At 38.8% G+C, this 25,536-nt stretch overlaps 1 protein-coding gene across 1 annotated transcript in view; it reads left to right on the plus strand.

The window, feature by feature from the left end:
- The window catches only part of LOC128738916 (protein scalloped), a 459,239-nt gene extending 451,301 nt beyond the window's left edge, over positions 1 to 7,938 (plus strand). Inside the window, exon 9 of the mRNA XM_053834405.1 lies at positions 6,643 to 7,938. Within this exon, the coding sequence (XP_053690380.1) occupies positions 6,643 to 6,756 (114 nt within the window). The 3' untranslated portion in view covers positions 6,757 to 7,938. The remainder of the gene's footprint in view (positions 1 to 6,642) is intronic.
- Positions 7,939 to 25,536: the final 17,598 nt, after the last annotated feature.

Genomic DNA, 25,536 nt, shown 5'->3' on the forward strand with positions numbered 1-25,536 from the left:
CATGCCAGCGCCATTCCTTACTTTTTATTCCATTGTTTCTCTTTTTCTGTTCTTTTTTCGCGTTTACTCGTTTTTGTTTTCTTTACTCCCGTTTTCTATTTTTTCAGTCCAATCCTTTTTTCTTCATTTTTCGTGTGCTTTTCTGTTAGGTTTTTTCTCCCGTTGTCCACCTTTTATTACAGTTTCCGTTTTCCCTCTTTTACTTCTGTCCTTTTATTTAGCTTTTTTCTATACTTTCTCGATACTTTTCTGTCCCGTTTGTCTTTTTTTCTCGTTTTTTAATTATCTAGATGTCCCGTTTTACGACTTTTCTCTTCTGTTTTTCCCTTTTTTTCGTCTTTTTTGTCCCTCCATCTCGTCATCTCGTCGTCTATTTTACTTTCCCTCCTTTTTTGTCACATTTTTGTGCTTTTCGTTCGCGTTTTTTTACATTTACTTTCGGTATTTTTTTTTTGTCTCTTGTTTCCTATCTCGTCTCTCCAGGAGTACATTTTTCTATTCCGTCTCATGAGTCTCATTTATTTTTGTTCAGGTTTTTTTCTTTTTTACTCGTTTTTTTTGTATTAACGATTGTAGTTGTTTTTTGTAGTTCGGTTTTCTTTTTAGTCTCTTTTTTTTCATACATTTTGAGGTTCATTCCCGTGGTTCACTTTGATTGTTCTTCTATTCTGTTCTTTTTTCCGTTCGGTTTTGATCACTTTTTCTGTTCTCTCAGTTTTTTTTATCATTTTTCCGTCTTTTTCGATAACTTTTGCCATTTTCTCCCGTTTTCCACTTTTCACCCCTATTTTTCTTCCGTTTTAAACCCTCTTTCCTCTTTTTTTTCTCTCTAGTATTTTCATATTGGCTGTTCCGTTTTTCCTGTCTCGACTTCGACTTTTCTAATTTTCCTTTTTTCGTTTCCCCGGTTTTCGCCTTTTTCTGTCATACCGTCATACCTTTTTGGTCTCGTTTTCCCTCCTTTAATCCTCCCTTTTGGCCACTTTTCCCGTTTTCCATGCGTTTCTGTTGGGTTTTTTCTCCCGTTTTTCACTTTTTACTCCAGTTTATGTCTTATTTTTACACTTTCTGTCTTTTTTCTATACTTTCTGCTTTTTCTCGTTTCCCTTTTGAGTCTCGTTTACACTGAAGTCACTTTTTACGCGATTATTTTTACGCGAATTTAGGAATTTACGCGGTTTTTTTACGCAAATTTCGGAATTTACGCGTGCTTTATGTGCTCAAAACGTCTATTTTTTCGCTTAGTGTTGAAAGCCACAAAGTTTTTTTTACGCGAAATTTTGGTTTTTTTACGCGAATTTTGGAATTTACGCGGTTTTGTTTACGCGAATTTAGGAATTTACACAGTTTTGATTTACGCAGGACGTATCCTTCGCGTAAAAAGCGACTTATTTTACTCGTTTTTTTACTTGTTTTTACTTATATTTTTTTCTTCTTTTTAGTCTCGGTCTTCCTATTTTCCTGTGTTTTTTATCATTTTTTGACTCATTGTTGACCTTTTTCTGTTTTATTTCTGGTTTTCCTTTTCATCTTTTCTCTATTATAATTTTTCTTCTAGTGGCCGGTGTTTGCTACTTTCCTCCCTCCCTATCGATTCGAAATTTATTTGAAATCGAAATCCATTGTGTGGTCCATTTTTGGTCCATTTCAATCCCGTTTTCTCACTTTTTCTCCCACTTTGCCAATTTTTACTCGTTTGCCTCGTTTTCTCCTTTGTTCTCATTATTTTCTCTGTCGCTTCTCTTTCGTTTTACTTTTTTTTCTGTTTGTGTCTCGTTGTTCATCCATCCATCTAGTGGATCCATTTTGGATGCTTCTCTTTCCTGCTAGTTTCTGTTTGATTTTCTGTGCCATGCCAGCGCCATTCCTTACTTTTTATTCCATTGTTTCTCTTTTTCTGTTCTTTTTTCGCGTTTACTCGTTTTTGTTTTCTTTACTCCCGTTTTCTATTTTTTCAGTCCAATCCTTTTTTCTTCATTTTTCGTGTGCTTTTCTGTTAGGTTTTTTCTCCCGTTGTCCACCTTTTATTACAGTTTCCGTTTTCCCTCTTTTACTTCTGTCCTTTTATTTAGCTTTTTTCTATACTTTCTCGATACTTTTCTGTCCCGTTTGTCTTTTTTTCTCGTTTTTTAATTATCTAGATGTCCCGTTTTACGACTTTTCTCTTCTGTTTTTCCCTTTTTTTCGTCTTTTTTGTCCCTCCATCTCGTCATCTCGTCGTCTATTTTACTTTCCCTCCTTTTTTGTCACATTTTTGTGCTTTTCGTTCGCGTTTTTTTACATTTACTTTCGGTATTTTTTTTTTGTCTCTTGTTTCCTATCTCGTCTCTCCAGGAGTACATTTTTCTATTCCGTCTCATGAGTCTCATTTATTTTTGTTCAGGTTTTTTTCTTTTTTACTCGTTTTTTTTGTATTAACGATTGTAGTTGTTTTTTGTAGTTCGGTTTTCTTTTTAGTCTCTTTTTTTTCATACATTTTGAGGTTCATTCCCGTGGTTCACTTTGATTGTTCTTCTATTCTGTTCTTTTTTCCGTTCGGTTTTGATCACTTTTTCTGTTCTCTCAGTTTTTTTTATCATTTTTCCGTCTTTTTCGATAACTTTTGCCATTTTCTCCCGTTTTCCACTTTTCACCCCTATTTTTCTTCCGTTTTAAACCCTCTTTCCTCTTTTTTTTCTCTCTAGTATTTTCATATTGGCTGTTCCGTTTTTCCTGTCTCGACTTCGACTTTTCTAATTTTCCTTTTTTCGTTTCCCCGGTTTTCGCCTTTTTCTGTCATACCGTCATACCTTTTTGGTCTCGTTTTCCCTCCTTTAATCCTCCCTTTTGGCCACTTTTCCCGTTTTCCATGCGTTTCTGTTGGGTTTTTTCTCCCGTTTTTCACTTTTTACTCCAGTTTATGTCTTATTTTTACACTTTCTGTCTTTTTTCTATACTTTCTGCTTTTTCTCGTTTCCCTTTTGAGTCTCGTTTACACTGAAGTCACTTTTTACGCGATTATTTTTACGCGAATTTAGGAATTTACGCGGTTTTTTTACGCAAATTTCGGAATTTACGCGTGCTTTATGTGCTCAAAACGTCTATTTTTTCGCTTAGTGTTGAAAGCCACAAAGTTTTTTTTACGCGAAATTTTGGTTTTTTTACGCGAATTTTGGAATTTACGCGGTTTTGTTTACGCGAATTTAGGAATTTACACAGTTTTGATTTACGCAGGACGTATCCTTCGCGTAAAAAGCGACTTATTTTACTCGTTTTTTTACTTGTTTTTACTTATATTTTTTTCTTCTTTTTAGTCTCGGTCTTCCTATTTTCCTGTGTTTTTTATCATTTTTTGACTCATTGTTGACCTTTTTCTGTTTTATTTCTGGTTTTCCTTTTCATCTTTTCTCTATTATAATTTTTCTTCTAGTGGCCGGTGTTTGCTACTTTCCTCCCTCCCTATCGATTCGAAATTTATTTGAAATCGAAATCCATTGTGTGGTCCATTTTTGGTCCATTTCAATCCCGTTTTCTCACTTTTTCTCCCACTTTGCCAATTTTTACTCGTTTGCCTCGTTTTCTCCTTTGTTCTCATTATTTTCTCTGTCGCTTCTCTTTCGTTTTACTTTTTTTTCTGTTTGTGTCTCGTTGTTCATCCATCCATCTAGTGGATCCATTTTGGATGCTTCTCTTTCCTGCTAGTTTCTGTTTGATTTTCTGTGCCATGCCAGCGCCATTCCTTACTTTTTATTCCATTGTTTCTCTTTTTCTGTTCTTTTTTCGCGTTTACTCGTTTTTGTTTTCTTTACTCCCGTTTTCTATTTTTTCAGTCCAATCCTTTTTTCTTCATTTTTCGTGTGCTTTTCTGTTAGGTTTTTTCTCCCGTTGTCCACCTTTTATTACAGTTTCCGTTTTCCCTCTTTTACTTCTGTCCTTTTATTTAGCTTTTTTCTATACTTTCTCGATACTTTTCTGTCCCGTTTGTCTTTTTTTCTCGTTTTTTAATTATCTAGATGTCCCGTTTTACGACTTTTCTCTTCTGTTTTTCCCTTTTTTTCGTCTTTTTTGTCCCTCCATCTCGTCATCTCGTCGTCTATTTTACTTTCCCTCCTTTTTTGTCACATTTTTGTGCTTTTCGTTCGCGTTTTTTTACATTTACTTTCGGTATTTTTTTTTTGTCTCTTGTTTCCTATCTCGTCTCTCCAGGAGTACATTTTTCTATTCCGTCTCATGAGTCTCATTTATTTTTGTTCTCTTTCTGCCTCTTTTTCCAGTTTACCCCGTTTTAGCTATCATTCTGTTTATGTTCTCTACACTGTAGCTTTTTTTTCAGTGTCCGTCTTTTTCCATATAACGGTAGGTTGGACACTGTTACGCATATTCGCTTGTTTTCCATTTTGACGTAGAACTACGCCTTACCGCAGGGTGTCAATCTAAAATTTCGATTGAAGCCAGCGTCACGACAGAATGATTTTGAACGCTAATAGCTCCCAAGTCCCAATTTAGAACAGATTTTGGTGGTTCGCATACCATTCGATTCATAAAAGTTGCAGCATTTTGAAGATTTGCTTGATAAGATTGTTTTACAATCGCTACATAATGAAAATGAACATTGCATTGTTATTGCAATAACAAAATCAGTTATTATTTGAGTGTTTGTAGAACATTTAGCTATTATTTGAGCTATTTTACCTCCTATGTCAAGCACATCAATACCAAATTCAGATATGCAGTTATTCGCCAAAAAATATCTGGATCAGGTACTCTTCAGTAATTTAATTTCATATTTCAGTAATTCCTGCGGAAGCTGGAAGACGGAAAAAACTGTCTCAGTTTTCTCTTCTTTACCTACTTTATTCTCCTGGTCTTGTTTTCTTGCTGTCCTCATTTTTTATCCTTTTTCCCGTTTTTCGACATTCGACTTCTGTTTTTCCCTCTTACTATCTTGTTTCCTTCGCCTCGTTTTTCTTTCTTTTTCTGTTTGATTTTTTTTCTCTTCAGCAGCCCTGTTTTCCTATTTTTTGTCCGTATTTTTCCGTTCGAGTTTGTCTCTCTTTTGGTAGGTATTAGACATTGAAAATAATAACGTGCCATATGCATAAAAGAGTTAGAGCAAACTATCCCATAAGACTGTTTTTTTCATACGGCCTAATAGATTTCACAATTAAACTTTAAGTAAAAGCGCCTAAATTTTTTCTCATTGTTTTTTTTTCGCCCCCCCCCCTCCTTCAATTGCCCGACAACGGAAGGACAAAAATATTATAAAATATTTGTAATGGCCTTACTTACGTGTCCGTTATTTTCTATGTTTCTAATTTTTCCACTATTTCTCTCCCCTTTTTTCCTTTTTCCCTCAGTTTCAATCAGTTTTCTCTCCTTTCATGTTACCTTTTTTTCTGTTTTTCATTTTTCAGTACAATTTTTGTCCAGTTTTGTCATGATAATTGCCCCGTTTCTCTTCTCTCCATTTGAACATTTGTCTGTCTCTTTTCTGTGTTGCTGTGTCCCATAGATGTATCGTCCCATTTCGCTAACGTTTACTTTCTTTTCTGTGTAACTATTCTTCAGTCTGGCTATGGTCTCTTATTCTATCCCGTCTTTCCTTCTTTGTACCATCTGCCTTCTTTTACACTGCTTTATTGTAATTTTTTCATCTTTATCGGTCGCTTTTTCCGTTATCCGTACTTTTCCTTTTTAATCTTGTCTTTTGCGTCTCGTTCTTCATCCATTTTGAAGTCCATTCCTGTGGTCCACTTTGATTCTTTTCTTTTTTCCGTTTAGTTTTTATCACTTTTTCGGTTCTCTCACTTTTTTGATCATTTTTCCGTCTTTTTCGATCACTTTTCCCATTTTCTTCCCTTTTTCCATTTATTACTCCATTTTTCTGAACCCTCATTACTCTTTTTATTTTGTTTTTTTTCTCGTTCTTTCATATTTCCTGTTCCATTTTTCTTGTCCCATTTTTTAATCCCTAAATGATGCCAGTTTTCGACTTCTCTGGTTGTCCTTTTTTCCTTTCCCCGGTTTCCTATCTTTTTCTGTCCCGTCTTACCATTTTCGTCTCGCTTTCCCTATTTTTCTCTCTTGTTTCCTCCCTTTTGGAGGCTATTTTTCCCGTTTTCTATGCTGTTTCTGTTGGGTTTTCCCTCCCTTTTTTCACTTTTTACTGCCGTTTTTCTCCTTTTTTCCCCGGTCTCTCGTTTCGTTGTTTTTTCTCTTGTTGTTCTAATTTTTCAGTCTCGTTTTTCCTCTTGTTGTCACGTTTTGCTGGTCAGTTAGATGTCCCGTTTTTACTTTTCTTTTCCGTTTTTGCTTGGTTCGTTTCCGCCAATTTTTGTCTCAATTTAGCTTCTTTTTCTGTTGTGTTTTTTCCCTATTTTTGCACGAGGGCCACCAGTCTTGCTTCGGTAAAATTTGATCTTTACGTATTATTATATGAACTTTTACACAAAACATTGGCCGAATTATTCGTTTACTCACCAAATACAACATCCGGAGGAATCTGTAAAACAAATCAGAACGGTTTAATGTATTTTTTTACAACTTTTTTATTATTTTTATGTCAGTTTATGGCAATCGCAATCAACTTGAATACATAATCTAATTTCACTAGTTTTATTGTGTTAAAGAACAGACACTAATCTCTGACTTCTTCTTTTGTAGGTCGTCTCCAACAAGGAAACCGACGAGACGCTACTGTGCGTGGCATTCGTGTTCGAGGTTTCGACGTCGGAGCATGGAGCGCAGCATCACATCTACCGTTTGGTAAAGGAATAGCATGAGATTAACTCCATGTCCCTTACCGTAAGCCAGCATCAGCAGCAGCAAAATCAGAGCCAAACTGTTGACAGCAGCGGTAGCAGCCTAATGTTAAGTAATCTAAGTAACCATAGCTACAATAACGGTAACGATAGTAACAATAACAATAACGCTAGCAGTAACCGTAACGATAACAGAGCAGGATTAGGAGGAGTAGGAGGAGGAGGAGTAGTAGTAGGTGGAGCAGCGGCGGTGGCCTCAGTCGGCGGCAGTGACGCTGCCGCGGCATTGTCGGCCGTCGTTGACGAGACGACGGCAGCTCTGGGACTGGGCGTCGTCGAAGCGGACCTGGCGGAGCTTCCGCACGCCACGGCCGTGGCGGAGTCGGAACCCAGTTCCGGCGTGGACTCCCACTATAACAGCTTGATGGCTGCGGCAGCCGCCGCCGCGGCAGCTGCTGCCGTTGCCGCACGTCGCCGATCGGTAAAGCAGGAATTTACCGCCGGCGGCGGTGGCGGTTTGGGAGGAGGCCAGGGCCACCAGCAGGAAGCTTCCGCCTCCCGAACCGATTAATTGGTATGCGTTTCCTTTCAAATTTACTTCCACATCATCTACTACTTCCCCCTTCCCGGAAACACGGCCGACACGTACAGACTATTTTAAATTCTTTGTTTTTTTTTTTGGAGAAAAACAAAAATCGTGAAACTAAATTTTAAGATGAAAAAACAGTGCCTATATTACGAGACAAACAAAAGTAAAAACTAAAAAAGCTGTGTAAAAAGTTACGAAACTGTAGAAAACAAAACAACAAAAAAATACTTTTTTTGTTTGGCCGAAGTGACGCAACAGAACAGAACGCAGGAGACGGCAGACGGTCTTTCGAGAGAGTCGTGTTCTATTTTTTGTTTGTTTTCCTCCGTGGTAGTATTAGTAGCACCTACCAAACTAGAAAAAAAAGCACACATCCCTGACCCTACCCGCCTAGAGGCAGGCAGAACACACTTACATACAAAGAAAAGCAACAATCAGCATTGATCTCATGCAAAACAAACGAAACAAAACGAAGCAAAAACAAAAACAGATTGACTACTACACTCTGCACACGATTGGATTGATTGCGGGATTGTGATGTGATTGCGGGAAAAACAAAGCGATTAGCCATACTGTTTTTACTTTTCTCGATAAACAAACAAACAAAAATCGCCGAGCTAAAAAAAAAGAACCAACAATGGACCAGCCCAGAATCAGTAGTCGAAGTCTCGGCAGTCGAGCAATTGTAAATATATGAACACAAAATAAACAACAGACGCAGCGTCACTATGGAAACCCCAACAGAAAAGCAACCGGCGCAGCCGGCGTTGATTCTGTAAACGTCAAACTGCGTGCGTGAGCGGCTGCTGAAGCAGCTGAAGCAGAAGAGCAGCAAACTCAATTTTACGTCCATTTTGTTTTTTTCCATTGTCTGAAAAATCGTTTTATTCGTATACTTTCGTATTAAGTTTTCATCCAGCAAGCAGGCAGCAAGAGATTTGTGATCGGCCCCAAGCTGGATCAAAGTTCAGGGGGGCGGGCCACTATTTAAAAACCGCAAAAAAAACCTATGACGGACGACACAGTAAAACAAAAAAAAAACAAGCGAGGATTTTATTTTTTAAGTGCGAGACCCTCCACCGCAATTTGACGCCAGTCAGTGCAATACGAAAGGGCCAGGGTTTGCAAACTACGTTTTTGTACAGTTACTCAACACAAACAAACAAGAAATGTGAGAAAATGCTTTAATTTTTAGTTCAACTGCTCACCACCACCAATCAAGGGAGGCGCCACCGTGCGCGCCGCACTGGAACGTACTTTTTTTTGTCTCTTCTATTTGAGTGAGTGAGCCATTTTTGTTTATAAAACAGACGTTATTCCCCGCCTTCCCCCCGTCCTCACTTCCCCTCTCCTCTATCTTCTTCTGTTGGAGTTTGCACAAACAAAGAAGAGGAAGATGTTTGGGGCTCTACAAGCCCCCCCCGTCTCCCTTGAGCCCCCTCCCAACTTCCATCCCTTTTACCTAGTATCAGAGAAGAAAAGCTGGATTTCTTATTTTATTCAGTTTATTTATTTTAAATTTAAAACGATTACTAGTTTGTAGGTCGAGATTTTCTTTTCGTTTTTTTTTATTTGTATTTTGTTTGAAGCTGCCACCTAGGGTTTCAAAACTCGAAGGCGCAGCTCAGCGAGATTCGCGCGCGTTTGTTTTATGAGAAAAAAAAACAAAACATAGCAAGCCAAGATATTATTATAATTGATATAAATATAGAGAAGGGTTATTTTTATTTTTTTATTTTTTTTTTCGCAAGAGAATATCTAAGAAGCAGACGAAGAGGAAACAAATACATACTGAAAAAAGAGAAGAAAAGAGACGAGGTAAGTGTAAAGAAATAATTCATTTTGATCTCCTAGTTAGTCAAATGCATTATTGTAAAAAGAAAACAAACAAAAACAAAGGCCGATAAATTGTGCTTCTTTCGTTCGTACTATTCAGAATTTGAACATAACAAAGCAAACAAACAAAACAAAACAAAAAAAAAACAATGTAATCGAGACAAATAATCATGCAACCATTGAAAGCGTTTGAAACGAAACATAAAACAATACACAAGCAAACACACATCTCCACAGAACAACAACAAACAAACAACCAGGCTATAAACATTTAACAAAAACAAACAAAAAACCCGCAACTGAAAGAGCTTCATCTTCTGTGAAGAATGAGGTCCAAAAGTGAGCGAGAAAGAGAGAAAATGAGAACAATAAAATCACCAGCAAACTGTACATTACTGAGCTGGCGTAGAGCTTTGAACTGATCAACCTGCGTCCGGCAAAAGAAAAAAAAACAGAGGAAAAAACACAAACTTTGATCGATCTATCTAAACTAGCAGCAACAACAACAAGAAGGTACACAGTGTAAATAGTGCAAAAGTTGTGAAAATAATGAAACAAAACAAAAAAAGAGGAAAAAAATGTTCATCTAGATAAGCAGAGACAAAAACAAAAACAGAAAAGCGAAAATTTTTTTAGCTAATGTGTAAGCTTAACTTTAGTGAAAGTGAAGAGGAAACAAAAACCCACAATCATTCTCTCCGGCTTTTCCAAACAAACAAACAAACAAACAATGAGTTTCGTTCGTTCGTTCGTTCGTTTTTCCGTTTCATTTCCTTACAACCTTACCGAGGAAACCAGAGAAAAATGTGTTAATGTGTATTATTATTCTGTAAAATGCCCCGTTTCAAACAACAAACAACAATAATTACACATCCACACTCACAGACAGACACATACAACTTGCAAAGTTGTGCAGGCAATAGACTAAGAAACAATCAAAATAGAACTCAACACAACACAACACAACACACACAGTCACACATCCGATAGAGACAGAAGAGAGCTAAACAATCGCATAGCAGTGGATTGGATTGCAAATATTTTACTACATTCGAATTTTGCCGAACTAGTTTTTGACCCCTCACCCCCTCCCCCCTTCGTGGGGAACAACAGAAAACCAGAAACCACAAACGAAACACAGGGGGCACACACAGCAGAAAACAGAAGAAAAAAAACCTGCAAACAACAACTAAACTAGCGTAACTAGCTAAGCTAAGTAACACAATTGATTGATTGATTGATTGATTGATTGAGCAGCAGCAGCTGGGAGGGCCACGGGAGGCACGCACACAAGAAACACGACGCATGTGACTGTGTGACTGTGTGTGTGTGTTCCCAGCCAGCCGATTTATGGAAGAAAAGGAAATAAGTTAAATAAACTGATATGAAAAAGTTCTTGAAAAAAACAAACAAAAACCGATCGTTCGGAGTTTGGGTTGTTTCTTTGTTGCAGAAACCTAAAACCTAATCTCACCAGTGACTCAACAGAGACTCACCAGTGTTGGTGGACTTTTAAGTACGTCGCACGCTTAATAAGGGAGTTTGAGGATTCTCCTTTTTATCCAGTCCGCTGTGGTTCAAAGGTTCACCAATACCGGCGAGCTACAGAACCTGCGAGGAGAAGTTGAGTTCGAATTCGGCCATAATTGGCTCCCATTATAGCTTGGTTCGATCAGCGGATCCCCCAGCTTGGGTAAAGAGGGACGGTAAAGCTACTTTAATGACCCTCCCTTACCTAATTTTCCGCTCTTTCCTCTTCACGTCTTGTCCCACCCTGTTTGGATACTATCAGCACCTATGTTGCATTGCTTTCTACTACCATTCCTTCCGTCTATTGGAAGGACAACCATTATAAGAAAAAAATTGATGCCTGACCCCATTATAAAGCTCAAGACAACAAGGTAAATAACGTGCCAAACGAGCCACAAACTTCGATCGCTGTTCGATGGTCTGATGTTCATCGCCTCGAGTCTGGCGGTTATGGACCTGCTCAGCAGTGGGAATGATCGTTTTAGATGATTCCAATCGCAATCCGGAAAAGATAATAGAGGTTTTCCGTCAAAATTTTTTTTTCCACTAAATGTTCGGTTTTGACTCTTAGAAATTATACCCATATAAAACTTTCTTTATTAAAACCTCTAACTACTGTAAAAATGAAAAACTAAAATACGTATATTTCAACCCGTCACTTCTCGGATGTATTACATGCCTTTTTGTACCAGTGTCCTCTATTTTCACCACTTCGAAACCATTTATGCCACTCTTTACTCTTGTGGCAAGCAACGCACGAAACGAAAAAGAAGGTAATCGTTAGCTTCATTCGTTTTGTCCTTTTCACTCAACCGCTGATACACATATGTCAATATCTGTTGTGCAATGCTGCCAGAAAATCTGAAAATTTTAATAAACAGTGCAGCCGAAACGAATTTTTTAAAACTCAACATTCGTGATTTGGTGAAAAGAAACTCACCATTCTTGCAATTTACATTGTTTGAAAAATCGTAGTAAATTCTAGAGTCAACGAAAAAAATATATTTTTGCACCATTATCACTCGTATTGGGAGTACTTTCGAGAAAAAATAAGAAAAGAAGGGGTATGATCTGACGGAAAACCTCTATTGAAGGTAAGTATTTGCAGTCGGTATCCCTTCACCAGGGATAAACCCTACCGTACCCTATCGGGCTCATTTCTTGGCTAGCGGAAAAATAACCGCCAATTCCTGATCAGCGAATTGCAACAGTGTCTGACCCGGTGCAGGTAACTGGACAAGAAGTTAAATACAGTTAGGAGGTCAAAAAAATGTTTTTTAAGAACCTTTAGAAACCTTTCAACTGATTATAGTGAAAATTTGTGCACATGCTACGGTTACTTCCAACTACAAATAAACATATGTTATTTGTAAAAATGACTATTGAAATAGTTGCTACAGGTAATCCCCTAGAACACTTCTCAAATAAGACGTTTTGCTCTAACCACGATATCTATGAACTGCAGTCATCGTCGGAAATCAGAAAACCAAAAGAAAATCGGTAATATAATATATGTACTACCCAACAAACATTTTTTTTTTGAAGAGCAGTTTATTCAACCATAATACAGCTAATATCCAGTAAACGCGCTTGATAAACTGTTATTCAACAAAAATGTTTGTTGGGTAGCTGATTGCCTAATCTTACTCGGGGCCTCTTTGTCTCTCAACCACTTGTACAACAGCTATCGTTCCAAATGCAAGAGCAACGGACTCCTTTTCCCATTTGAATCTTCCTCCTAAGAAACCGCCCCGCCCTTTCGTCAATCCCTCTGATTGTGGAGTCTCTCTTTTGTCCAGTCCGCTGTGGTGCAAAGGTTAATCACTACCAGCGATCCGCAGGGCCTGGGAGGATTAGTGGATTCGAAACCGGTTTTTCTACAAAACGTATTCCACGAATTTGCCAGGAAAAATTCAGAACCCAGCACCAAAGCATACGACTCCGGCAAAAGTTATAAAGCAACAATGGTAGACGGTGATTCCTCGCGCAGTAATCTAAACGCTGAGAATCCTTAGCATGTCATCGCCGCCGTCGCATCGACGATGCAGTCTGGTTTTATTACCATAATAATCCAAGAGGATTGAGGACTAAATTTGACGATATGTTTCAGGTGGAGTGTTTTTCAACCTACCTAACTGCCATGTCACAGAGAACAGACATCCATTCAGGAACAAATTTTTCGGGAATTCTTGTATAAAATTACAATTTAAAATCACCTAATATGCTAGCGTCACCACCACTATAGTTTCCCAACTAAATGATTCTTTTGATTTGCACACTGACAACCTATGGCTCCTCTGGCGCTAGTATATATGACCTATATGCGTTATGCTAGCGCCAGAAGCTAGCTGTTGTGAGTTCAGTGTAGAATTTTATGCGCCTTTAGCGACACCATCACTATAGTTTCCCAACTAATTTGACATAAGTTTTATCCAAGTGGGGACCTTTCGCTTGGATGTCTGTTCTCTGTGGCCATGTTGAGCAAGGCTCCGATGCGTTTCAGATGATATCTAATACAGTGATTTACCGATTTTATTTACCCATACGAAAAATTTTGGTACATATATTTGGAAAGTAGACAAATTTGGGAAAAAATAAATTACCCTAAAATAATTTAAATGAACAAAAAATATTGTTAATATTGATTATTTTCTTCAATTATGTATTATTTTAGTATAATCACAGACAAACAGACGAGACGCTCACGTAAATTACATTGTCCAATCAAAAACCACTCATTTTTCAAAAATGACCACACGGCGGCGCGCGAGTGTTGCTTCGAGTTTTCAGTATAAAACCATACAAATGTAAAAATCCTGCAGCATAAAACCCTGCAAATGCAAGCTACTCCGCAACATGCATAACAGAGGGCGCTAGTGTGAAAGCAAAATGTGTAGGACGATGGTTTTTGAAGGATTTTCTTCTATGTGTCATGTCAGTTCGTCAGTTCATTTTATGAAAAAAGACATCGATAAATTCAAAATTGCTCCGATATGATTCAATTACATTACTTATTACAGTAAATTTGAGACCCGTATATTTATTTGGCACTGAGAGTTCTCTTTTTTGAGTTTGTGTGATCCCAAAAATTACCATTTACACGTTTCTTTCTTTAAACATTCATAACTTTTGAACCATGGAATCGATTTAAATGATGGTAATCTGAAGTTTTTGGAGCGTCTTAGTAGAATACGAAACCTGGGGGATGAAGGGAATGTCAAATGGAAACTATTTTAATGAGCTTTCAGAAAAAAATATTGGACTGAAACCCAAAGTCCAAAGTTATGTCTGATAGTCTGATCAGAGTAAAATCACAGACAAACAGACGTAACTCTTGGAAGAAAAATCAACAAAAATAATCGTACCTCACATTTAGCCTGAACACTAGCACCATCTATGATCGACATTCCCAAATATCAAATAGTAACATGGGTATCCCTCGAAGTAGCAAGTATTTTTATGAGGAATTCCCCTTCTTTCGTCAAAAAGCGCCACTTTGACCAAAACGGAGACATTCCCAACTAAGCCCAAATTTGAAATGACTGTTTAATCGGTACGAAGAATGGAAAACGAGTGTTATGTCTGGTTGTCTGTGGTAAAATGTTGCTAAGAAAATTCTTGATCGTTTGCTATCATTAACGCTTTTTTAAATTTTGCCACTTGGTCCGGTCTGATTTAACACCAACCATATGATATCACGACAAGCAATCGAGTTGAGCAGGCGAGTCGAGCAGTTAAATCGAGTAGTTAAGTCTAGTAGTTCCGTCGAACAGTTTATTCGAGCAGTTGAGTCGAGTCGAGTACTCCAATCGAGCAGTTGAATCAAGCATTTAAGTCGAGCTGTGTAATCAAACAGAAGTCAAGCAGTTGAGTCGAGCAGTCCAACCGAGCAGTTAAGTCGAGCTGTCGAATAAAACAGTTAAGTCAAGTAGTTGAGTCGAACAGTCGGGTTGAGTGGCTAAGCTCAAAGGTACAAATCTTCCAAATAATTGTGAGGAACGTGCTGCTCGAGCCAAAGAAGCTGAAGTCGTGCAGTTAAGTCGAGCAGTCTAGTCGAGCTGTTCAATCGAGCAATCGAGTTAAGAAGCAGTTTAGTCGAGCTGCCGTTTCGAATAGTCCAATCGAGTAGTTAAGCCAAGTAGTTCATTCGAGCAGTTGAGTCGAGTAGTCGAGTCGAGCAGTCGAATCAAGCAGTTGAGTCGAGCAGATGAATCATGCTGTCCAGTCAAGCAGTCCAGCCGGCCCGTTTAAGTTTTGTCAAACCTTTTTATTTTCATTCAGGGTTTATTTCTAATTCCCGTCGTAGTAAGTAAAACCACTCTAATTTTCGTCATTTCTTAGGTGGATTTAATGAATACTTCAAAAGTTCTGCTGCTGATTTGACTCAAACACACTTATTATCGTCTGATCCGTGCCCTTTGAATTCACTAAAAAGCGATTATTAATGAGTTATATACAGATAGGAGGCTTAAAAAAGTGGATTTTTCTAGAAAAAATCCTTTTACCTGATTAAAGTGAAAATTTGTATACATCTTACAGCAGCTTTTGGCTGTATTTTGACATATTTTGTGCATGAAAAAAGCCATTTAACTAGCTGCTATAGTTAAACTGCTGGAATGCTTCTAAAACAAGGCGTCTTGCGGTGAGCACGATATCTTTCCAAGCAACCAAAAGTCCGGTTAAAAGTATATTTTTTGCTTAACCAGCCATACGAAAGATTATGAAGAGAACTCTATGCAGCTAACATTTAGAAGTAATTAATCGAACTTTCAAGTTTACATTCAATGTTTAAATTTCATACAGCACGCTTTTCAACTTGCGAAAGAAACTGAACTTAGAATAAGTCAAAATGACTACTTGTCAAGCGTAGCTACCAATTTCCCCCCCCCCCTCTCCTTTTCTTTCCGCTCTTCCCCTCCTTCACCAAATTTTCATTTCTTTCCCCTACCGTCCTTTCATCACTTGTAGAACCATCGTTTCAAAACAAATATTAAAATAATCTTTCTATAAATAAACATTTCTATAGTTACAAGCTACAACGTTGATTAACAGTCGAATAGAAAAAATTGTCGTAAACCTTCAAGCTGAATAAAAGTACGATCGGCGCTTTCGTTGAACTTTGTCAAAAAGAGTTCAAAAAAAGTTTTTCAAGTCCTTGATGAGAACTTGAAAGTTGTTTTGAAGGGAATTAAAAAGTTGTTTAGAAACTTTTTAGTTTCTAACAAGTTTAGTTTTAGTTACTAGCGGTACTTAAGTTCGGTTTACACGTATAGTTCCATATAAAGCAGCCGTAAAGTTCCGCGGAACTAACAGTGTACCAAATGTGAACTTCTGAGTTCGTTTTTTAAGTAAAATTCGAACTTTTGGTTGCTTGGGTTGGACTGAATCATCAAAAATCACAAAACCAAAAAGGAATCGGTGATAAAATATATCTATAGATTGGAGATCTATAGAGCGAAGGATTTAGCAATATAATCATTTTTGACGAAATAGCGGCTTGTTAAACATAAATAATCTATTTTTGAGGTAAATTTTCCTCTTAAATTGTCCATAAAATAAGAAATATTAATCGATACGGAAAAACCTTCAATGGATCTGTAGAATATATCCTTAGAACACATGTGTTGAAGTGATTCGGTTCAGCCGTTTTCGAGAAATCCTGCTAACCGACTTTGAAAACACGGTTTCGAGAAACGCGCGTTCAAAGTTATGCGTTCCTTCTTCAATCGCTCTGACACATCGTTACAAATATGCGTATAACTTCGTTAATATTTGCCGGATTGGTATGAAATTTTTTGTGTGCATAGTTAAATATATGTACACTACGATTATGATATAAACAGAAAATCAATTTTTCGAAAATTCTAACTGTATATAAGGCCTTAACCCTTTATAAGGCAGTGGCAACTATATTGCCACCAACAAACATTTTTTATTTTGCTTCTATAATTATATTGATGTCATTATAGACGCAAAACAAATATTTTTCGTTGGTGGCAAAATAATTGCCACGGCCTTATAAAGGGTTAAAGATATCTTATTAATAATTGCATATAAAGTAAAACAGGCTTCAGCAAAAATATTCTTCTTTTATGTGCAAAATATTTTCTAGAACATCACATTGAGCTGTCTGTTGAAATAAACATGTTACAAGAAGAAACGTGATTTGAGGGGTCGTTTATAAACAAAGGTCTATTGCTGAAAATAGGTAAAAGGTAGAAGTTTCATATCTTCAGAAAAATTACTTAAAATTCGTTTATCTTTAATATTTTGAAACCAAAAAGGTGAAAAAAAGTTTACTCAAAAAGTTATTTCTTAAATTGTTGTTTAAGTAACGCTTAAATATTGGGCGACCACTTCAAAATATGCATCAATTTTTTATTCAAAAAGTTGCCGAAAACCACATTGAGCTGAGACATGCTGTTTAACCGAGAACATTTTTGTCCCGAAATTTTAATTTCTGGCCCATAGTGCATGTGTGGACTCATTACTGCGACCAGTATAGTTGATCTATTGCAATATCGCCCGGGTGTTTGCTGTATGACCTGCACTGCATTTCTTTTGGCTATAATCGCTATTGAGTGAGCGATATGCTTATTTTAAATTGTATGCGTGCTTGCGTGTATTGGGGTTTACCCTTCCTTCAAAGCTTGATCTACTTTACCCACTTATTCCTCACTGCCAGTACTATCCCATATTACAGCCGCCCCTGGCGAGGACTCATTCGTGCCTCTGACCAGTACACTTAACTATAGGAGGGACATTTGCACTGTCAAGAGGCTTCAGGGGGTAAGTATAGAATTCAGCACGAAGGAAGGGTAAATGGAGGGGCCTGAGAACAAACCCATGCTAAAGTCACTTGACATCGAATGGCTTGATTTGTTACACTGAAACAAGAATCATGGTAATTGTTACCATATTAGAGGGTAAAATTAAGAGGACACACCAGTGAATTTTTGCAGAAAAGATTTCTGTTTAACTTAAGCAGTGTTCTGGCCAAATTTACTATGCGTTACTTTCGGCGCCACCCCGATACATAACAAAAATAACAGAATCGTAGTCAAAATTACTAGACATGACCATGAAAGGTGGTAAAATTATCTGAGAACATATTACTTGTACAAGAATCATGATAAATTTGAATAGCTTTTTCATGGTACTTACAAAAAGCATGCGTTTTCTGCAAAATTGTAAGAGATACCATGGTTTTTGTTTCAGAGTACCGTTCGAAAACTTTGCCCCATAGAACCCCCTAAGAGCACTCAAAGCCGGAGTAAGAGAGTAACAAGCATACTAGAGTTCGTGGTGATCGAATTGAGATCCACGCTATAATTAGTTAAACTATTGAATCGATGATAAATATGCTATGATTCTAGACTATGATAAGTATGCTATGATAAGTATGCTACGATAATATTGATTTAAATTGATACGTATATTATGATTAATAAAACAGAAGCTCAAATGAAAGTAGGGAAAATAAGGAAAGAGCTAGATAGAATGATGAGCGGCTAACGGTCATTTCAAATATAATTGTAAATCTACTCACACACAAAATTAACGCAACAAATAACACTGACAAGATCTGCCGGAAAATGGGGATATTTGGAGTAGGATGGAAGTATGAAAAGGAAGGAAAAAGGGAAATTAGAGCTGAAAAAGGGTTATAGATAATTAGCCAAGGAGGGCTCAGTCATTTCAAGTTCAATCAGCAAAGGAAAAAGGTTGACGAAAAATATTCTAAAGTTACACGTGCAAGTTTAACCAAACTATTAGGGGTATTAGGGGCATAATGAGCACCCTAACTTGTTGGCTGATTTAAGCACCCAAAATGACTGAATTTTTAAAGTGTCGTCATTGCAAAACATACATTCACTATCGATAATCAAAGGCATACTATTAACAAATTGAAAAATAATTGACATGATGACGAAAATTGCAATTTAAATTCATGCTTCAAAAACAAAAAATCGGTCAGTGTGTGGGGCACAATGAGCACCCTTATAAACACATGCTTGAAGGGTGTATATAAGTACAACAACCACACACACATACACACACATGCATATACACAAAAATACACACATACATACACATAAACACATACACATACACACCCATACGTACACAAACATAAAACGTGTAAAAACGTCGAAAAAACTATTGACCGCAAGCCGCTTAAAGCCAATTGAGCCGCGGAGGTTGCCTCTGGAGCACACAAGGAATGTTTCGGATGACGCTTAAGCTAGCTGTGTTTTAGTGTTGAAGACATATGCTTTTCCGTTTCCCTCTACCAGGTGGTATACGAGGGTTCTGATTTCATGGGTAGTAACACCGTAGCATCGAAATAATATACAAAATATGGACCACCAGCTCTTGTTCTGCAGCGGGAACGAAAACAGTTTTGAAGGAATCAATTTGGTCCACCTCCTGCCCCGAAATTTCCCTTTCGTATGGCCCCACATACCGGGCTAACGTCTTCCGCAGAATGCCGTGGTACTTGGCGACTTATTTTGTGGATATTCCGTCTCGCCTTATAGTGGTCAAGGCCGCTTGTAAGGCCTTTTTTGACCAATTATGTCTTCCAGATTCCCTTGGCATATTCATACCATCACTGTAAACAAGCATTGATGCGATAAACAAAGAAACTGACAGGTTAGTTAATGCGACGTAATGCTCGTTTCACCCCACCTAAGGGTGCCCATTTCGCCCCCAGTCAAGTGGTTAAAGTAAAAATGGGTGTTTACACTAATTATAGTATAAAATCAAAACTTCAATGAAGGTGAAATTTGAGATACAATGTATACATCATGTTGCAGTGTACACTTGATAGATTAAGATATTTAAATGATCGTAAAAGCTTATTTGGTAGTGCACCAAAATTATAATTTTTTCAGCGTCTGAGAACCTAGTTAAGTTTTTTAATATAACTCCGTGTTTTAAAAGTATAGATCACTCATTTTTTGATAAATTGATACTGTAGTACCTACAGCATTGTTTCGCATGCCACATGATGTTACAGAATGCTTACTTTCGTAGAAAAGAGGGGTGCCCATTTCGCCCCGTGTGCTCATTATGCCCCTAATCCCCCTACTAGTGTCTGATAAAATTAAAAGATAGCCTAAGCTTGAGAGCTATAAGCTTAAGATATACGTCGAAATAATACTGTGCAGAAATCAGGTAAAACTAAATCCAGTTTGTAAAACGATTGATCGAGCCAAAAGCGAATAGTAGCTAAGACCAGCCCTTTCATTCCTTCCGATAGACCCATTAAGTTTAACCCTGAAGAACTATCAGAGGCAGTTACGTGCCGTTTAGGAGGTTCACCGTGGAAAATCCATCTGCATTGGAGATTACGACAACGACGAGCAACTCCTCGCTCCTTGAGTGCGACACGCACGCTGGCAGTGGCACATCTGACAGCCACCCATCCGGAGAGCGGCAATTTTCCCGCAAGCAGCAGCTAAAGCCACAGGCAGTGGCCGGAACAGACAGCAAAGACCGAAGCCGAAGGCAATCGCCTTCCCCGATAGCAGCTGCCAGCCTCAACAGCAGCCGTTCGTACGTCGATAGTTGCCCCTCCGCAGATCTAGCAGCAGCCGGCCGGCAACCACAGTAATACACACCCACACAATCATTGTAAGTTAGGTTAAATAAAATTAATCAACTAAATTGAGAGTTTTCAGTAGCCGCCGTGTGTCCCTGATCGGTGTCATAAAGCCGACCTCGAGAAGGAGATTTTCTCCCTCTAGATCGAGCTAGCCTAAGAAAAAGAGATCTTGAGTGTCCACCCCGGAAGTCCCCAGTGGTTCGACCAGGGACTTGGGGTAGTAGCGAGAGACCCTTCCGGCCTCCGAGTAACAGATTCTACTAAGATTCGAACCCACGACCACTCGCTTGTCAAAGCAGACTCGGTAACCTTGCGGCTACGGATTTTTTAAGGTTCACTTTTAAACTGCTAGTTTGTTTTCAATAAAATTTTATGAAAAGTTTAGCAAGAGCATTTATGTGGTACTAGGATCGTTGAAATCGGTTATGTGGTTCCGGAGAAAATCGTGTCATGTAATGTTCACATTTTTACCTATAACTTCTAAACGAAAAGTCGTACCACGAAACAATTTTGTTGCGTATTTAGGTGAGGAAAAGAAACGGTTTACTGAGGACTACACTAAGTTTATTAACATTTAGTACGTTTAGCTATTAGGGTTTAATCGGCTATATTTTGCGACCCGAGAATAAAGAATGGCGTAAGAATAATTTCCGCTTCGGATGACAGTTGTCAAGAGTGCCAACTGTCGAGTGCAGGGTTGAGCACAGTAATTGACTCAAGGGACCTCAACAAATTTAATTGTGATGCACTCCACTATAATACCTTTCAAACAAAAGTAACAGCGAGCGAATCGGTTCAGCCATCTCCGAGAAATAGGCGATTGAAAATGAAGCATCACCCACCCACATACATTGCTCAGTTCGTCGAACCCTATCGATCGGTATATGTGACTCGGCCCTCCGGGCCTCGGATCAATTTCAACTTTTCGCTTTGTAGCACCACAGTCTAGTTGTTAAAAACAATGGAAAATGACTAATAAACGCTAAAAGGACAACAATAAAACGACAGGAAGAAGATAGCAAAAGCCGACATTCACATAACACAAAAGACGAAAAAGTCCAAACGACGATAAGTGAAAAATGAAAGCCGGTAGTAGGTAGTTTAGTTAATCATTTATTAAATAACGTTGAACTAATCAGCACTACGATCTCGGAGATACCGTCTAACCGTGCATTTCGACGGCAGCTTTTCGGCGTAGGTGCACCGAGAAGTGCCGTACAAATTTAGAAACTGCAAATTTGGAAACTTTGCCATCGTGTTGGTCGCTTCCAGCTCACTATCCTTCAACGTCAACTGTTGTAGACCGTCAATCCGCGGCAGACGGCTGCCTGATAGTCGTAAATCACACACAATAAGTTCACGCAGATTGGGAGACACTTCCAGCAGTTCAAATATATCGTCCGCAACGCGATATGTAACCTCTAAGGTTCTAAGCTGCGGAAAACCGTCGCTGACCCGTTCAGTCCTTATTATTGCATTCATGTACAGTAACTGTAAGTAGTGAACGTTGGGGAAAGCACGTTGCAAAGAATTGCAGAAATGCAAATTGTACCACATGTAGAACTCGACGATTTCAACCTTGAACAAACAAACGTCGTTCAATAATCCACTTAAGGCACTACACTTGTTGTTTAAAGAAAGAACCTGTAACGAAAAGAAATTGTGATGAGAATAACAAAATGACAATTTTAAATAACCTACCTTAAGATGCGTCAGGCTAGCCAAACATCGTAATGATGTAATAATCGGAGAAACAAATATCCGTAGTTTGCTCAACAATGGACAGAACTTACACAGTTCCTCCAAGCGCCGTTGATCGATACGACTCCAAAACATATCAACAGAGGTGAGCTTGGTTACAGCCGAAAACATTGGAATTACATTAATCGTTTCGCTCATAAAAGACAGCCGAACACGCTCAAACGGTTTTTTCTGCACTGATGTTGGTAGATCATGAGGATAGCCGGAGATTTCAAGCCGGCGTAGATTCGGAGCAAGATGAAAGACGTCAAACCTGGACGTTTCTGCGATTACGAGCTCTTCCAAATGGTCTAGAACCGGTAATTGATCCGGCACGACCAGCGGAAAGCGGAAGTTAACCTTCCTAACACGCCGACACATGGAAAGCACCTGTAGCGACAGAAAGCCCTTCGATGAATCATTGCATGCAAATTCTTCCACGGACGAGCCGGGTTTCTCGAACCACGTCGATAGTTGTTCGCTTCGCTCATCGGCTAAATTAAAAATGAGGTAAACTTTGCGGTAGTAGCGTGAAATCTTGCCCGAAGAAACCGTGCCGTCTGTCACAATCATTTTCCTCTCGATATGTCCCAAATAGCTGTAATCGAACGCCAGCTCGTTCCAGAGTCGACACGTCGGGGAAAGTGATTTTCGGTCCTGCAGGTGCGGTAGGAAGGCGAAGATATGCTGCAGTATTTCGCTGGGTAGATCGTTGATGTGTAACTTGCGAGAATTCATGATGTTGCCCGTTGCTCAATTTCTTCAATTTCAACCAGAGAGCTTGTCCACTTTTAACTACTACAATTTCGTTGAATAGATCAATTTAGAAAACCAACATTTTTCTGTCGGGTTTTTTATGTTCTCAATAGAAGCAATTACCTGATAAGAATTTCTACCCGTTGTGGTACTACCCATGTTTGTATTACCTAGCTACTGAAAATTGTAAGCAAATGTTCGACAAAAAACACTACCTCTATATACGAGAAAGTATATTCGGTGTACCTTCAAATTCCGCCTGCATTTCAGTTGTAATTTTGTAAAAAGTTACAAAACTGAAACTAATATAGTTAAAAGTGGCAAACTGCCGTGACTCGCGTGAAAGTCCCATTTTCTATGGAGTTTCCTATATAAATGGGACTTTTATGCGATTCACGGCAGCAAATTTAAGCCACTGGTAAATGTAAGCGACAACTCAAACAAATTATGCCAGATTGGATTTAAAACAAGCATCAGTATCGTAGTTGCAACTCACAGAGTTACATAGCGTTAGCGTATGCAACTTTAGGCGTTTTGCTCCACAATCCGATTATCTCCGTTATTGTGAAAATATAGAATGTCACATCAAAAAAGTGCTTTTTTGAGGACGAGTACGGACTGACACAGAGGCAGTTTGGGTTCCGGAAGGGAAGGCCTTCGCTAGATGCGATCCGGATTGTCGCCGAGACAGCAGAGAAGGCGCCCAAGCAGAAACGCAGAGGAAACCGCTACTGCGCAGTGGTCACTATCGACGTAAAGAATGCATTCAAGAGCACTTACTTACTTATTTACTTAGGTGGCTTACCGTCCTAAGACAAAGCCTGTTGAACAAAGTTTCTGCGTGTAACTCGGTTGAGGGCTCCAGCTGGTCTAACCATTGTAACCTTCGTTTACATATTTTTTATAAAATTAACTCTGCCAATTTAACATGCTTTTTTCAATCTGCTCATAATTCCCAATCCAAATTTCCTAAGTCCATCTCTGAGCAAGCTGTCGACTGTGTGATTGATAGCGCTCCAAACCTTCGGGTGGAGCGGTCACTCACACGGGTAAGCTTGTTCGGGCATATCTAAAACAACCTGAGTAAGCTGTCTACTGAGTGGGTGATAACCCTCCAAGTCTCTCGCTTTGCGAGGGGCGGACGGGTCACTCACTTAGGAAAGCTCTCTCGGGCATAGTTCAACAGGTTTGAGTTAGCAGTCAACGACGTGAGCGATATCCCTCCAAGTCTGTCGCAGTGCGACCGGGACGGACGGATCGCTCACTTCGGATAGCTCTCTCAATTATCTGCCAGAGAAACGGTGATGCGATCGACTGGGTGAGTTATATCCCTCCACGTCTGGCGTCTCTCGTCTGGGACGGAGCGGTAACTCACTCGGGAAGGCCTTTTCAAATACAACCAGAAGATTCCTCTGTAAGTGGGATAACCCTCCACGTCCCCGATAGACGGAGGGGTCCCCCCCCACAGGGTTGCCCACAGATACCATGAGAAACACAACCAAGGTATTCAGAGCCATAGGGTATTATACAGTAAATAATGGTTGCCAGGACAAAAGATTGTTAGAAATTGAAAAACTTTTAAAGATTCAATTTTTAACTGACCGAACTTATAAAAGGGCTCAGGCTCGATAAACATATCATTTGATGTTTGGAAAAGTAAACGATAATAGTGCGCGAGAATCGTTTTGTCCGTTACTATTTTAAATATATTTATATCGATTTGATTATTGTCGGTGAGATAAAAAGGAAGATTTTGTCGTGTGTTGTGTAAATTTAAACTAGGTAATTGTCAAGCGGTTAAAAAAAAGTGTATTGTGGAAAGTAAAAAGTCTATTGTAAAATCTATTGTATATTCTAGTGTTAAGCTATAAAAACACTGAAAGAGCTAAAAGCGAACAATTTACAAACACGTAACGAAGAAACAAACGTGGATAAAAAGAATTATAAAAGTAATAGTGCCGATATACAAGGAAGAAAAAAGGTAAAAATAGTTTTAAGCAAATTATAAAATGTGAAAAAGTAAACTAAGGCTGGTGTGTGAAAAAGGCTAATATCCCTCGAAAAGGTCCTCGAGGGACCTTTTATTCTTGGACTATTTCACAGGCGCAGAACATCAGCGCTAGCAACTGTACCCAGTGAGCCTGCGTGCCCGTCAGCATTCGGCGCAGAGCGAGTGAATCGGTGTTCTTGGCCGTTGGATCGTTTGGTACAGGCCGAGTCGCAATACCATCCGGTGTCTACTGCTGACCGTACCCGCCGCAAAAGCCTCCCTGCGGCTAATTCAACATATCTGCAATTCGAACACCCTTGCGTTGTGTAACGTAGCTGTTGATACACTCATTGCGGGACGAGAACAATACCCCGTACCATCAAGCTACGGTAGCCGAGGCCACTTTGACCACATTAACATCAAAATTGCCGTGTGTGGAAAAACCGTCGTCGGTGTTGAGAGGAGAAGGTCGTTCCACCAGCCTTAGATAAGCAAGTAACCTAGATTTAAGCCAAAATTGTCGGGAGAGGGCAAATAAACCTGTAAATTGTATACATAATCTAGAGTTTTACCAACAGCGTCACCGTCCTCTAATTTTATCTTCACCTTGATTGTAAATTTCGTTTGCGAGCTCGAAAGGAGTTTCAGTCCTGTTCGTTTATTTTTCTCCTGAGGTGTGACCCGAATATAAACTCGATCATTGTGTTTCGGGTAGCATTATTCATCGTGATATTATCCTAATTGT

The sequence above is a fragment of the Sabethes cyaneus genome, chromosome 1 (genome assembly GCF_943734655.1).
Source record: "Sabethes cyaneus chromosome 1, idSabCyanKW18_F2, whole genome shotgun sequence".
NCBI classification, from domain to species: Eukaryota; Metazoa; Arthropoda; class Insecta; order Diptera; family Culicidae; genus Sabethes; species Sabethes cyaneus.